Source organism: Phytophthora sojae (genome assembly GCF_000149755.1).
Source record: "Phytophthora sojae unplaced genomic scaffold PHYSOscaffold_3, whole genome shotgun sequence".
In the NCBI taxonomy this organism is placed as follows: Eukaryota; Oomycota; class Peronosporomycetes; order Peronosporales; family Peronosporaceae; genus Phytophthora; species Phytophthora sojae.
Window position 1 is genome coordinate 7,275,985 of NW_009258117.1, and position 13,282 is coordinate 7,289,266.

Here is a 13,282-nt window from a genome sequence, read left to right on the forward strand (position 1 = left end):
CCGACTGGATACCGGGCGAGAAGCGGCATGCGGCTGCGTTGCTGGGCGAGCAGGAGGCTCTGGGAGCCAACTGGAAGTCCGCACAATGCATGATGTCGCTGTACGACTCGTACATCCAGTTGCAGCGCGAGAATGACGCCTTGAAGGGGCGAGGAAGCGCGGCGACTCCAGCACAAGAGTGAGCTATTAGCCACGCAGACCAAGCAGGACAAGCTGCGCGAACCAGACCATGCATAAGCCCAGGAGCTGGAGCAGGAGATCGCAGTGAGTAGTTGAGGATGGAGCCGGCGCATCGCCTGGAGCTGCAGAAGCGCGAGGCGCGAGCTGCCAGCGTTGCTCGCGTATGTATCATCGGTGTCCGCTGTGGCTTGGATACTGCCGGCAAGTCCATCGACATATCGCGTAGTTTTTCCGTAGACTTTGGTCTTCATGCAGATATACAATTGGAGTACTCGAAACCCACTCACCGCTCCATTAACTGTAAATTTAGATGGAGAGCAGCTCTGGGTAACGCGTCGTTGTCATTATTTGTCAAACACGAACCACCGCAACCATGGAGAACAATGCTCTTGTGGAGCGCACGTACCAAGCGCTCATGGGAGTCGTGCAGACCACCGCTGTGAGCCGAAAAGTGCTGGCGAGACCTCCCTTCACGTTCCTGCACAAGCTGCTGGTTGAAACGCTGGCCGAGTACGACCTCTTCTCCGACCACCAGCTCCAGTTCTCCCTCATGACCACCAAACAAACCAAGGTGATGGAACTAACGGCGCTGTACACGATATCATTCTCTTCTAACGTTCAATTCACTTCGACAGGCTGCCTTCTTGACGCGTGCGATAGCGTTCGTGACTTTCGTGATGAGCGCCCACTCCGAGCATCCTCACATTTCCTGTCTTCTACTGGTCAGCCCTGTTCAAGTGCTGGCTGGAGTGAGCGTCCCCGACACGCTTGAATTCCTTCTGCAACTCTGTGAAGTTTGTCGAATGCCCAATCGAGACATCAAAGACGCGGCGGCGCAGGAAGTTCGCGACAAGGGAGACGCGCACCTCTACTCCTCCGGCGTTGTATTCCGAAAGGGGTTAGTTCGTATTCAGAGCATTATCCGCAGTTTTCTCCGACGTCGGGTGCGAAAAGCGGCACCGCGACTCAGCGGCACTCCATTGCCCGGACGGGAGCTGTCGATGACGGAGGGGACTCGTTTCCTCAAGGAGCTAGCCGACGGTCGTGTCTACAACGGCATCATCCAGAGCGTGCAGAAGAACATTTACGTTCTGGGCTACGAAGAAGACGCGGAAGCTCAAGACAAAGTCAGTAAGTAACTCGTCGTAGGTTAATTATCGCGGCACAAGCTCACAAGCTGATCTTTTGTGGACATTAGACGAGATCGAGATGAAAATCATTTTGGAGGAGTCCCAGCGTCTTAGTGCGGCTCGTGAAGGTCTCCGTCTGACGCGGAATGGCAGCAATGAGCGAGCGGACGGTGATATATCGCTCACTGATCTCCCCGACTTAACGGAAGACGTACGTGCGCCTGGGTTCATCAAGCGCGTGTCGTCCCGAGACTCTGGGGCGGTGCTACTGGGGTCCAAACCCAGCAAAAACATGCTCAAACGCGCGCAGTCCCAACGACCATCTAACTCGGAAATCGAATTATTCAAACTCCCCTCGAACGAAGCCATCTTGGCCAGGAAGTCTACCAGCAGGAAGTCCTACGATTCAATCGACGAATCCTCTCAAGGAATCGCCGATGACAGTGACAACCAACAAGACCCAAGCGAGCTTCGCCGTCGAGTCCCTAAATCCAACGATTGGCAATCCTCGCTGAAGAAAATCCTCGCGGAAGGCCGAGATCAACTTTCTCCTGCGAATTCGCTGGGTCCTGAAGTCGATGGCGACACTAAATCGCAGCAAATGGAAGGACAAGATGCTCAAGACCGGTAAGTGGCAATGTTTTCCTACAAACCCCTCCGTTAATATTTACCCTCCATGGTTGCCTCCTTTTGCAGAAGTTCAGCTCATATCCCAAGCTTTCCGAAGCTTGGTATCCCTGGTACAAAGCCACTCGTGCCTCCTCTTCTCAAGCGAGGCTCGAGTGGATCAATCCCCATTGGCGAGAGCAGACAACAAAAGGATCAATCACGTTCTACACCTGCTACTCAGTCAAATGCTCCAGCTCCCGCGCCAGCTACTCGCCCGGTGCCTTTGCAGCGCGGACCCAGTGCGTTGAACCTCCAGCGGGCGGCTGCAGTTCCTCCTGCCAACGCTGCTAGCGCTCCTTCCCCATCTCCGTCCGCTGTGCCTAGCAGTGAAGGGATGGTCGATACAGCGTTCGCTGGGCCGTATCAAACGACGGACCAACGCACTCAAGAGAAGCAGGCCATGATTCGAGACATCGTCATGCGCATCGACAGCTACATGAAGCGCAAACGACTGCGCGTGATCGATCTCTTCCGCTTCTGTGACACAAACGGCAACGGCAGCATTTCACCCGAGGAGATGATCGACACGCTATCGCAGATGGAAATTCAGCTGACCCCCTCTCAAGCGCGAGACTTCCTCGAGCACATCGACAAGGACGGCAACGGCTCGATCGATGTCGACGAGTTCGAAGAGCTCGTGCGCGCTGCACGTCGCAATGAAGCTCAACGCGAACAGCTCAAGAAAGAGCTCAACGGACCTCGGAAGCAGTCCGAGACCAAATCTTCAGTCAAGTACAACGCCGTCATGAAAGCCAAGGCCAAGCAGACCATCCTCGACGAATTTAAAGCTGCACAGGAGGAGGATGGCGATGGGGTTAACGCCCACCAGTTGCGCGCGCTAATCGGCCGATTGGCACTCCCCGGAATGAACGAGACGATCGTAAGCTCGATCGTGGATCGCGCTGTTGAGATCGCCACCGGGAGCTCGGACATGCCCTCAACGCCTTCTCAGCTTTTGACACCTCCGAGCTCTCCATTCGTGCAGATGCGGAGCAGTAGCAGCAAGAGCTTGATCTCGTACCATCACCTCGCCAAGGCCCTGGACGAGCTCGAATGGACCAAGAAGTCCAACCGGTTTCTCGATCAATCCTGGATCCGACAGTTCGACTCGCAACTCGAGCGGGCTATCCGGGAATATGAACTGCTGTGAATACAACACATGTTACCAACACCATAAACCAGTCCGCTGCATTACCGTAGAGACCGTGAAGTGAAGACTTCTAGGGTGGACATACTCGAAGCCTCGGCAATATCTAACTACGCTTCCGGTGCGTTCGATGTTTCTTGCAGAACGCCTGAAGCTGTCCCCCGTCTTTCATAAACATATCGTAAGCTCCTCTCGTTTCGCGACCGCACAGCGGGTGGAAGTACGTCGAGCATCCACCGCGGAAGCATTTGATGCAGCCATCCTCCTGTTCGCAAAGGGCGCACGTCGAGCCCTTCATCTCTTCGACGGCAGCAGCCACGTGCTTTACTCCACTCATGCGCTCTACGTCGGAAAACTGAACACCAGGGGCCCACAGGGCGCACACCACGTGGACCCATTTGCCTTCGACGGTCTTCTTGAAGGCGCTCTTAGCGCGCTTCAGAGGACACAACTCGCACGTCTGTATTTACAGATCAAATCAGCACGTCAGATCAACCTTCCAAGTTAAACATGTCAGCGCAACGCCATTGTCCGTACCGCATCAGCAGGAGACCCTGACGGCTTGACGCAGAAGTCGCAAAACCACGGCTCATCGCCTTCCGGCACTGAATCAATACCATAGCAATACTAAAGCAAGCAGCACTGTTAGCAACGCAACCAACCTCAGTCATTAGCAAACCCACAACGTGCTTACCTGGTGAACGGCGACGGAGCACTTCTCACACTGGACAATAGGGTCATCAAGGTAGCCTTGGTCGCTGAAGCACACACGGCACCACATCTCTTCGTCCTCCTGCGGATCAACATCTTCTTTGGCCGCCTTGCGAGACCTGCCGCTCGTTTTAGCTTTCTTGCGCGGGCGGCTACGAGAAGGCTTCTTTTCAGCTTCCTCCTCGTCTTCTTCGTACGCATCTTCTTCCTCCTCTTCCTCGTCCTCCTCTTCTTCGTGTTCCTCCTCCTCGTGCTCCTCTTCTTCGTGTTCCTCTTCTTCCTCGGATCCACTTGCATGTTCTTCCTCCTCTTCAACAATCTTGCTCATCTTATCAGGTTGTTTGCTTCCAGGAGGTGTACCCTGAGGTGAATCGGGTTTGCCGGAAGATTTGTCGAGCTTCTTCTGGACCTTACGAATCGTGCTAGCCACCTTTGTGATGCTGAAATCCTCAGAGCTCTTCGAGCGCTTCAGAGAAATGTGAATACCACTTGATACGCGCCCGGTAGGTGACGAAGCTCTAGAGCTCCTACCACCAGACGCCTGACGAGCCGCTTTCTTTCGCTTGGGCAGATCAACCTCATCTTCCGCGAACTCCTCGTCATCGCTCTTATACAGCTTGCGATCCTTGTTCTTGCCATTTGCCTTCGGTGTCCGCTTGCGGCGAGCACCGCCTCCCTTTTTGCCTTTCGGTGATTGTTCTTTCGGTCCGTCGAGGAACTCGAGATACATCAGTTCCTCGCCAACGTCTTGGCTACGCCGACGCCTCGGCCGCTCAATCACTTGTAACCACTCAGTAGCGACCTCACGAACGTTTACGACGCCCTTGATGACGCATCCGGTGACCTTCAGCTCGATCAGAATTGCCAGCACTTGGTCTGCGTCAGCGAGAGACTTGCCTCGCTGCCGCTCTTTAACGACGGCACGAGCCAGCTCACGCAACTGCGACAGGAACTCTTTCACATCTTCTTGTGAAGCCGTTTTGAGCCATCCTTCTTGGACCTTCGTCATGAGAACTTGCACAGGCTTCGGTCCGAGAACCTTCTCCCAGAACTTTTCATCGTTGAAATCAATTGTCGTGTCGGCCGATTCCGAAGTGAAGGTTGCCTTCGAGAATGACAAAGCACTTGTCTGAGAAGCGGTCACCGGCTTGGCATCACTGTCCTCTGCACTGTTCTCCTCATCTCCTTCAGGGTTTTCACCAGATTTGGTCGGGTCATATCGAATGGTTCGACTATTCGACAGCAAGTGGTCAATATCCAGCTCATTAATGGCGCGGTTCTCAGGGTCCTGCTCATCGTCTTCACCCATGATGGCGTACGCTCCGTATCTGATCATCATCTCGACCTTCTCGCGATCCAAAGACATCAAAGACATCATGTTGCCACTGCTGTCATCTTCGCCATCGAACTCATTGCGCACTCCGCCAGTCTCAAAGACAGCGTGGTGCATTCCGAGTTTCTTCGAGGCAATCTCAAACATCTGGGCCTCGTACGTCTTCTTCGTCACCAACCGATAGATATTCACCGACTGCGTTTGACCGATACGGTGACAACGCGCGACGGCTTGCAGATCGTTTTGGGGATTCCAATCGCTATCGAACAAAATCACCACAGAAGCAGCAATGAGATTGATACCCACACCACCTGCGCGAGTGCTCAATAGGAAGGCAAACGTATCGGACTCCGGGTTATTGAACCGATCGATCGCAGCCTGACGCGAGTTTCCGCGAACAGATCCATCCAAACGCTCCATGGTGTACCCTCGCAACTGGCACATGTCCTCGATAATGTCCAGCATGATCTTAAACTGCGAGAAGATAAGCACCTTCTTCTTCTCCTGACGGAATTTCGTCAGTAACTTATCTAGCAGCACTGTTTTGCCGCTCGCCTGAATCAGAATCTTCGTTCGCAGCTGCTCGTCAAACCCGGCACACTCTTTGTCCTCTACACCCCGAATCAAGAACGGGTGGTTACAGCATTTGCGCAGCTCCATCTCCACGTTGACCAGGTTAGCGACAGTGCCCGATGCACCCATGTTCAAGAACGAGCGGTTCCGCTCGAAGATAGCACGGTAATACTTCTTCTGCATCGTAGTAAGCTCCACATCGACGATCGTCTCTTCTTTCGGCGGAATGCTCTTCTCCACATCCTCTTTCACGCGACGGAGCATGTAGGGCCGCAGCTGCTCATGCAATTGGGCAACTTGCTCTGCGGTATTCAAATCACCGAACTCGTCATAGAATTGCTGCTGACTCGGGAATTTATCAGGCTCGATGAAATTCAGCAGACACCACAGCTCAAACACGCCGTTCTGCAACGGGGTACCCGTCATCAATAGGCACGAATCCCATGTGAAGCCGTGAAGCACCTGGAGCAGCTTCGCCTCACGGTTTTTCAGCTTGTGAGCTTCATCAATCACAAGGTACCGCCAGTGAATCGTCTCGAGGTACTCGGCATCCATCATTAACGTTTGATACGACGTGACCAAGACGTTGAACTTGTAAATGCCGCGTCTACGATGAGCTTCGCTCGCGAAGTGAAATTCCTGCTCACGAATGAAGGCCCGAATGTCGGATCCTCCCTCCGAGTCGTGATAAACAACACAGTTCATCGAAGTCCACGTTTCAATCTCACGCTTCCAGTTGCCCAGTGTCGCAAGTGGGGCAACCACCAAAAACGGACCTCGAATAAATTCTCGCTGGCGCAAATGCTCGAGGATAGATGTTGCTTGAACAGTCTTACCCAGACCCATTTCATCCGCAAGAATGCAGTTGCGACGATTGTACCAGCAAAACGTCATCCAGTTGAGGCCTTCGAGCTGGTAGGATCGCAGCGTGTTCTGGTTGTTGTACACAGGAGATTCCTGGTACTTTGCCCATGTGCTTGGTTCCGGTCGGACATCAGAATAAGTCGCCGGGTGAGCACCGTTAATAATCGGAGGGTGGTTAAAACGATGGAACGCAGCGATTTTTCGGTCGTCCGTGAGTTGGTCTTCCCACTCCCAAGTGCAGTCAACATAGCTCATATCACGCCACTTCACAAGGTACTTGATTCCCTTCTTCTTTGGCACCTTGGGTGCATCGTCTTCAGTATCGCTAGCATCCTTCTCCATCATGTGAACGAGGTACGGATTCGATTCTTCGGGCTCCTCCACTTCCTTCGCGTTCAAAATCCGGTCCACTTCGATGTAGGAATCACTGAAGTAATTGCTGAGATCTTTTTCTTCTCCGACAACGACAGTCTCGCGCGCGTCCTCGACCAGGCGACTGTTCTTCTGAAGATACCGCTTCATTCGCTGAATTGCATGCTGACCAAACTCTTCGATTTCTCTGACAGAAAGCCAATTCACATGGAGATGCGAGGTGTCCTTCCATTTGATCAGGAACTCCATAGTGACCTCGGTATCCTGCGCTGTGTCCTTGTGGAACCGCACGCTAACAATCGTGTCAATTTGCGGGCCCTTCGGGCCTTCTTTCTTCTTTGGCGTTTTGGGCTTCTCTTCATCGCTGAGTCCGAAATCAATCTCCTCTTCCACATATTTTTTCTTCGCCTTGCCAAGGTTACGTCCCGATCGTCGAGCGGGCTGTTCTTCCTTTAGAACCTTCGGACCCGAGTAGTCATCGTCAGAATCCTCAGACTCTTCGTCTTCGTCAGAGTATGCCTTCTTTTTGCCACGACCCCGCTTGGCCTTCTTCTTCACTGGCTTCGCGATAACAGTAGGAGCAAAGTTCTTTCTCTTGTTTCGGTTCGCATTCGGCTGGATGTAGTTGTGGGCTGTTGTCTTCAATGCACGGCTAAGGATCTCGTTTGGAATGTTGCCACCAGTAGATGTGAACTTGAACACCATAATCTGGGCACGTAGCTGCTCCTTCTGCTCTGCCGAAAAAGCAGCACGCAGAGTTGGCCTCCTAGGCTGCACATTGGGCATGGCAACAGGCATGTTTGCATTTCCGCCAGTGCCAGCGGGGTTCATGAACTGGATTGCTCCGTTGCCGTAAGTCTGATGAATGTACTGGTTGTACGCCATTGCTGCTTCTTTTTCAGTAGAGAAAGTTCCCAAGCGTCGGATGCCTCCGCCATCCACGTGCAACTCGGCAGCCCACTGGTTCGGAGAAATATACCGAACGCCCAAGTGCCACATTCCCGATGTGAACATCCGCGGGTTATCCAGTCCAAAGCCTGACGTTTGTTGTCCGTTTCGGTATCCATGCACGTCACGATTAATGCTGCTTACAAGTCCATTTCCTCCGGGTCGCTTGAAACGCAGTAAAACTGGACGAAGGGACTTGAGACGCGACACGACGCGAGCGAAGTCTTCCTGACTTTGAACCAAAAATCCGTCAACTGCAATCAAGTCGTCTCCCACGGCAATCATTCCACTAGCTTCGGCGGGTCCCATCATGTTTCCATCTGGGCGTCGAAAGCTCGTCACGGTAACGGATCCCATGCGAACGCTCATATTCATGCATAAACCGATGGATCCCTTTTGAAGCAGGACCTCATATTCATCACCAGGGAATGGATTTCTCCAGCCATGAGCTCTCGTATTTTCTGCACCAACTGACGCGCGCAGAACGTCAACAGCAAGGGCGCTAGCTTGGGCTGGAGTGGAGGCATTTTTCGCGTACGCCCCCAAGCGACTCAGTTTTGCCCGCTCCAAAGCATACGAGTTGTCGTCCAGACGCTGCGGAACGAGAGACTTTGCCGGAAATGGAGCTGGGTTCAAGCCAGGATCACCACCTCCTTGGCGCTGTGTATACGAAATCAAGCAGCAACGTATAACGCGTTAGTAAACAAAACCGCACAGACAACGCTCCCCATACAGTCACACGCACGTTCGGTCCCGCTGATGGGCTTCTCGTAGTAGGAGCTCCCTGAGCCGCCTGCGGGTTCCAGTTCTGATTTTGGCTCTGATTCTGGTTGTTCGGGATGTTCATGCCGGCGGAAGTCGGCTGGCCTTGCTGGTCCATCATCGCGGGTCCAACCGGAGGGCCGTCTTGGGGCGTAGCGTAGAACGATGGAGCGTTCGTTTGGTGGTAGAACATCTGAGACTGCGACACAGGGTTGCTGCTCGCAGCGGCGTTAGCGTTAGCGTTAGCGTTAGCGCCGGGGTCCGACGTATTGGACGGAGCGGCGCCGCTCGCGCTGGTCGGTGTGCCAGCGTTGTTGTTAGTTGCGTCGCCGGCCTCTTGCGGCTGCTGCTTCATGCGCGGATCTCCATCCAGCGGACGAATAGGCGTGGGCGACGGCGCCAAGAAGTTGGACGGCGCAAAGGGGAACTGCATCTGGCGGTTGGCGTTCTGCTGCGTCTGCGTGTCCACACTAAGCGGCGCCTTCGCGGCAGCATCGTCGCTCGTTGCGGGGTTCTCCGCCGGCTTGACGTCCTCAGCCGCCGATGCTTCGCCGCTGTACTCATCGCTCTTCTGTGTCTCCTCCTGCTGCTCCTGCTCCTGCTGCTCCTCTTTCAGTTGCTTCTCCTCCTCCTCCTCTTCCTTCTTTGGAACAATCTCTTCCTCCTCCTGCTCCTGCTCCTGCTCCTGCTCCTGCTTCTCCTCCTTCTTCTCGTCCTTGGGCTCCACAGCAGCCTCTGTCTCCGCAGCTTCAGCTTCAGCTTCAACGACGGCGTCAGTCGCTGTCTGCTCGGCCTCCTCCTCCCCCGCGGCCGCCTCCCCCTTCACAGGCTCCGGCGACGCTGCCTCCTCCACCATCTCAGTGGTCTCCTCTGCGGTCTCCGCCGTCTCTGTGGTCTCTGCTGCCTCCTCCACGGTCTCCGTCGTCTCCTCCGTGGTCGTGTCCTTGTCCTCTTGCGCCTCCTGCGGGGGCTGCTCCTGCTCCTCCTCCTGCTGCTCGTGCTCCTTCTCGTCGGACGCCGACTCCTGCGCCTCCTCCTCGGGCTGCGGCGTGCGCGGCGGCGGCTCCTCCTCGTGGGCCTTGAGGGGCGCGGGCTGCGGCGGCTCCTCGCGCGCCGCGTCCTCCATGGGCTCTCGGCTGGCTCTGTCGCGGGCTCACGCGGCGTGGGGGCGACCGGCTGGCGTCTCTGCGGTCGTGTTCGCGGCGGGCTCGCAGCTCAGGGGCGCAGGATCCGCAGAGTGAATGCGCTCCTTTCCTTTGGCTTCTTCCGCTTCTCGCCGCATTATGACCGCGCGGCTCGTCGTGGCGCGCGTGGTGGCGGGAAAAACCTCTTGCACATTGTATGCCGCGGGTGGCCACACTTGCTTTTAATTATGGACCCGAAAAACCTCGATTTGGATCGAAATGGGGCACTCCAACGGTCATCTCTGTCCGGCTAACTGTCCCAAAAACCATCGTGGCGCAAATGCAGCATTGATACTGTAGCGGCGCTGCTTCGGGCTGTATTGATGCCCTTCGTTGTATTAGGCAGTACACGCATCGTTTGGGGCTAGTTTCAGATGCTTCGGGTCCCTACAAGCCTTGTGGCGGCTTCATTCGCCCGGATTTCGCCGGTGCGATGTTAAATGAATGCCGCGCAGGCCGGACCCGACCTCCAACAGCGGCCACACCGCAAGGTGCATGACATGCCCCCTTTCCATGCCGGAGGTGCATGTTTGAAGCTGTATCCATCAAATCGCAACGACGGACCAAAGACGAGCAGCAACGCTTGGGGCGGGATGGGAAGGGCCACACCGTCGGTCTCACCAATTGTCCGCACACCAAGCAGCACTTTGCCCCGATCTTCGCGGTCACGTTCGACTGGTGTACGTAAGTTACATCGGTCACGCGGGTCAGTACTCGACAGCAGCGGTCGTACAGGTGGTGGCCGCTTTCGAGTGCCGACCGAACGCTTCCGACGCGATGTGATCGCTGACGGTTGTGACGGTATCATTGTGCACTTGTGGACGAACAGCTTGTCGGCGTTATGCGTCAGCATCTGCTGCAATTGTGTCCGTGAGGCTGAGAAGTCAATCGACCTATCGATGTGACGTTAGCCACCCCCATGAATCCCAGCCGCTTGCCCGCTGCAGGAGTAACGTACAGTACTCGATCAGTCCAAGTTGGAGCATCCATACGGTAGGGAGTTTTCAAGGAATTAACGTGGACCTCAAGACACCTCCAGCGACTCAGAAATGATCGTTCATGATGGCCTACGCATTGCCCACAATGGTTCACTGCAGCTAGCCTCCACTATTACTTTCGTACCTTAAACCCAAGCTAGATATCTAACAGTAATTGGGGTAAGAACACAGATTCTCCGCAACAGGTTCATCGTTCAATGTGCATTAAGTACTGTTGTAAGGACTACGTAGACTCACACTATTTCCACTCTCTTCGACCGGTGGCGAAGACGCTGTCTCGCGCCTCCGGGTATCGGCTTGAGGAAGCGAATACCTACCGTAGCGTCTGCGTCTGCGTTTGCGCCCTCTCGATGCTTCTTGGCCTCCGCGCCGACGCGATAGAGCTTGGTGCTCTCCGTCTTGTTCTGACCGCGGTGCTTCTGCTTATCCCATCGCGACATCAACGTATGGTTGCGGCATCCGTTGCCTCCTTCCCAGTGGTGGGTCGTCGACCTCTTCGAGGCAACGTCGTTGCCGCACGCACACACTTTGACCGCGCTGGACTGCTCCTTCGAACACAACCCGCAGATCATTCGGCTGGCGAGCTTCCCCTGGTTGGCCTCGGGGCAGTCACTCAAGTCGTGGCATACATCGCATGGGAACGCTTTCCCACAGCACTGGAACCGGAACCAACGCAGCGAGTGCCTGTAGTGGTCGCAGGCTCCATTCCGAGGCAGCGGTTGACCCAGAACGAAGCCCTGCACAGCTTGCTTACGTCCTCTCTTGCTCTCAACGACTCCATCGAGCGGTTCACTCCGCTTCCGGTTCGATCCATTCAAATCCCTGGCCAAGAACCGTCTTGCCATCACAGCAAGTTTCGCGTGGCAGTCGAAGCACGCTTGCTCTGAACGATGCCCTGGCGCAACACTCTCGAGCAACGCTTCACATCCACACTTCAGGCAAGTGGACAGCATGTCGGATGGCAGCACATCGGCAATCCAGCAGTTCTCCGTGTCCACATAAGCGAGCACATCGCCCTGCGAGTGAGCAAACACGGGTCGCATCCGAACGTAGTGGAGGACACTGCATCGGGGGCACCACTTCTGGATCTCTGCCGAGTCCAAGCTCAAGATGGCGTCGAACGTGAGTGGACAGTTGTCGCATTGCACCTGGCAAACAAGCCGATGGGCGACCAGCGTACCCACCTTGTGCAGGAAGAGGTCTTCGAGGGATATCTGGGTGCCCTTGAGCTCAGGTTTGGTCTCGATGGTGATACGCTCCTCTGGTGCGATGATCCTGGAGTCAAGGGCTGGACCCTTCTCGCTCTCACTCGAGTTGGCTGTAACGCTGGTTGTGACGTCAACACCGCGTTGCACGAGATCACAGAGCAACTGGAAGCGGTCGATGCATTCGTTCAGCGTGCGGCCGTCCACTGCGTTCGCTATGCTCGTCCAGCGCTCCTCTTTCTCCGTCGAGGCTGGATATTTCTTCAAGGCCTGATCGAGAGCACGCTGCTGGGCGTCAGACCACTCGTCGTTGTCCGCGTTGGTCACCATGTTTGCCGACTCAGTGGAGGCTCCCAGCTGGACCACGACGGCACGTCGCGGTTCAACCTTGTCGACACCCTTGATCTTGTGGGAGAACTTGCACTTGTCGCCGTCACGGCACTTGTTCCGGGCAAAACGCTTGCACTTCCGAGCACGCGTTTGCCTCTTGTTTTGCCTCGGTGCCGCCGCGGACTTTGACGGGTCTGGTTGTTTGGCTGGTTTAGCCTTCTGGGAGTCTGTGGTGGCGTCCGCTCCAAGTACAAGACCACCGGGTGCTTCTTCGTCGCCGCTCCTCTTCTTCGACTTCTTGGGTCTCTTTTCGTGTGCGAACTTGCACTTGTCGCCCTTTGTGCACGCGCCGCTGGCGGAGAAGCGACAGAGTCGTTGTCTGCACCTTCTCTTCGGGGTCTGCTCACTTTGCACAGCGGTGGCCACTCCAGCTCCCCGCTCAGCTTGTTCAACCTTTTGTTTCGTGTCTGGCTCCGCGAATACGAAGTGCGCGCTGGTTGAGTTGGTCTCGTTCTCGTTAATGTCGGTCATGCTTCTAGGATGGCTCTTGTTGTTCGAGAGGGAAGGCTTCTCCTTGTGTTGCGCTTGGCTGCTCTTCTACTAAAAGGGAAGTTTGGAAATGGTAGGGAAGAATGCCAATGCTACCATGGCGCTGAGTGTTGGTGCTTGTTGAATTGCCTGAAGTGATTCTCCGCCGGACCGCTTGTTCCCAGAAAAATCGATGCGGTGCTTACCATTGGTAATATTACATAAAATGTAATCGCCAAACAATCGACAAGCGATTACATACATGTACGCAGGAGCACGTTGGTCCAACCAGCGTCGACTGAATCCGGCATCCAAATGGAGTTTGCAAGCTGGACATGCAGATACCAC

The 13,282-nt window shown here is 55.1% G+C and overlaps 3 protein-coding genes across 3 annotated transcripts; 1 reads left to right on the forward strand and 2 right to left on the reverse strand.

Annotated features, from left to right (window-relative positions):
* Positions 1 to 553: 553 nt before the first annotated feature.
* Positions 554 to 3,129, forward strand: PHYSODRAFT_497048 (hypothetical protein; the record flags this gene model as incomplete). The annotated part of the gene is made up of 5 exons (XM_009526025.1): positions 554 to 751; positions 816 to 1,311; positions 1,379 to 1,706; positions 2,038 to 2,064; positions 2,304 to 3,129. The coding sequence occupies 5 exons, from the start codon at positions 554 to 556 to the stop codon at positions 3,127 to 3,129; spliced, it is 1,875 nt and encodes a 624-aa protein (XP_009524320.1).
* Positions 3,130 to 3,232: 103 nt separating this feature from the next.
* Positions 3,233 to 9,815, reverse strand: PHYSODRAFT_329533 (hypothetical protein; the record flags this gene model as incomplete). Its single annotated transcript, XM_009526026.1, has 4 exons — positions 3,233 to 3,586; positions 3,664 to 3,753; positions 3,821 to 8,587; positions 8,673 to 9,815. 4 exons carry the CDS (start codon positions 9,813 to 9,815, stop codon positions 3,233 to 3,235), a joined length of 6,354 nt encoding a protein of 2,117 aa, XP_009524321.1.
* Positions 9,816 to 11,104: 1,289 nt separating this feature from the next.
* PHYSODRAFT_492573 (hypothetical protein) lies at positions 11,105 to 12,937 on the reverse strand (the record flags this gene model as incomplete). Its single annotated transcript, XM_009526027.1, has 1 exon — positions 11,105 to 12,937. One exon carries the CDS (start codon positions 12,935 to 12,937, stop codon positions 11,105 to 11,107), a length of 1,833 nt encoding a protein of 610 aa, XP_009524322.1.
* Between the last annotated feature and the right edge of the window lie 345 nt (positions 12,938 to 13,282).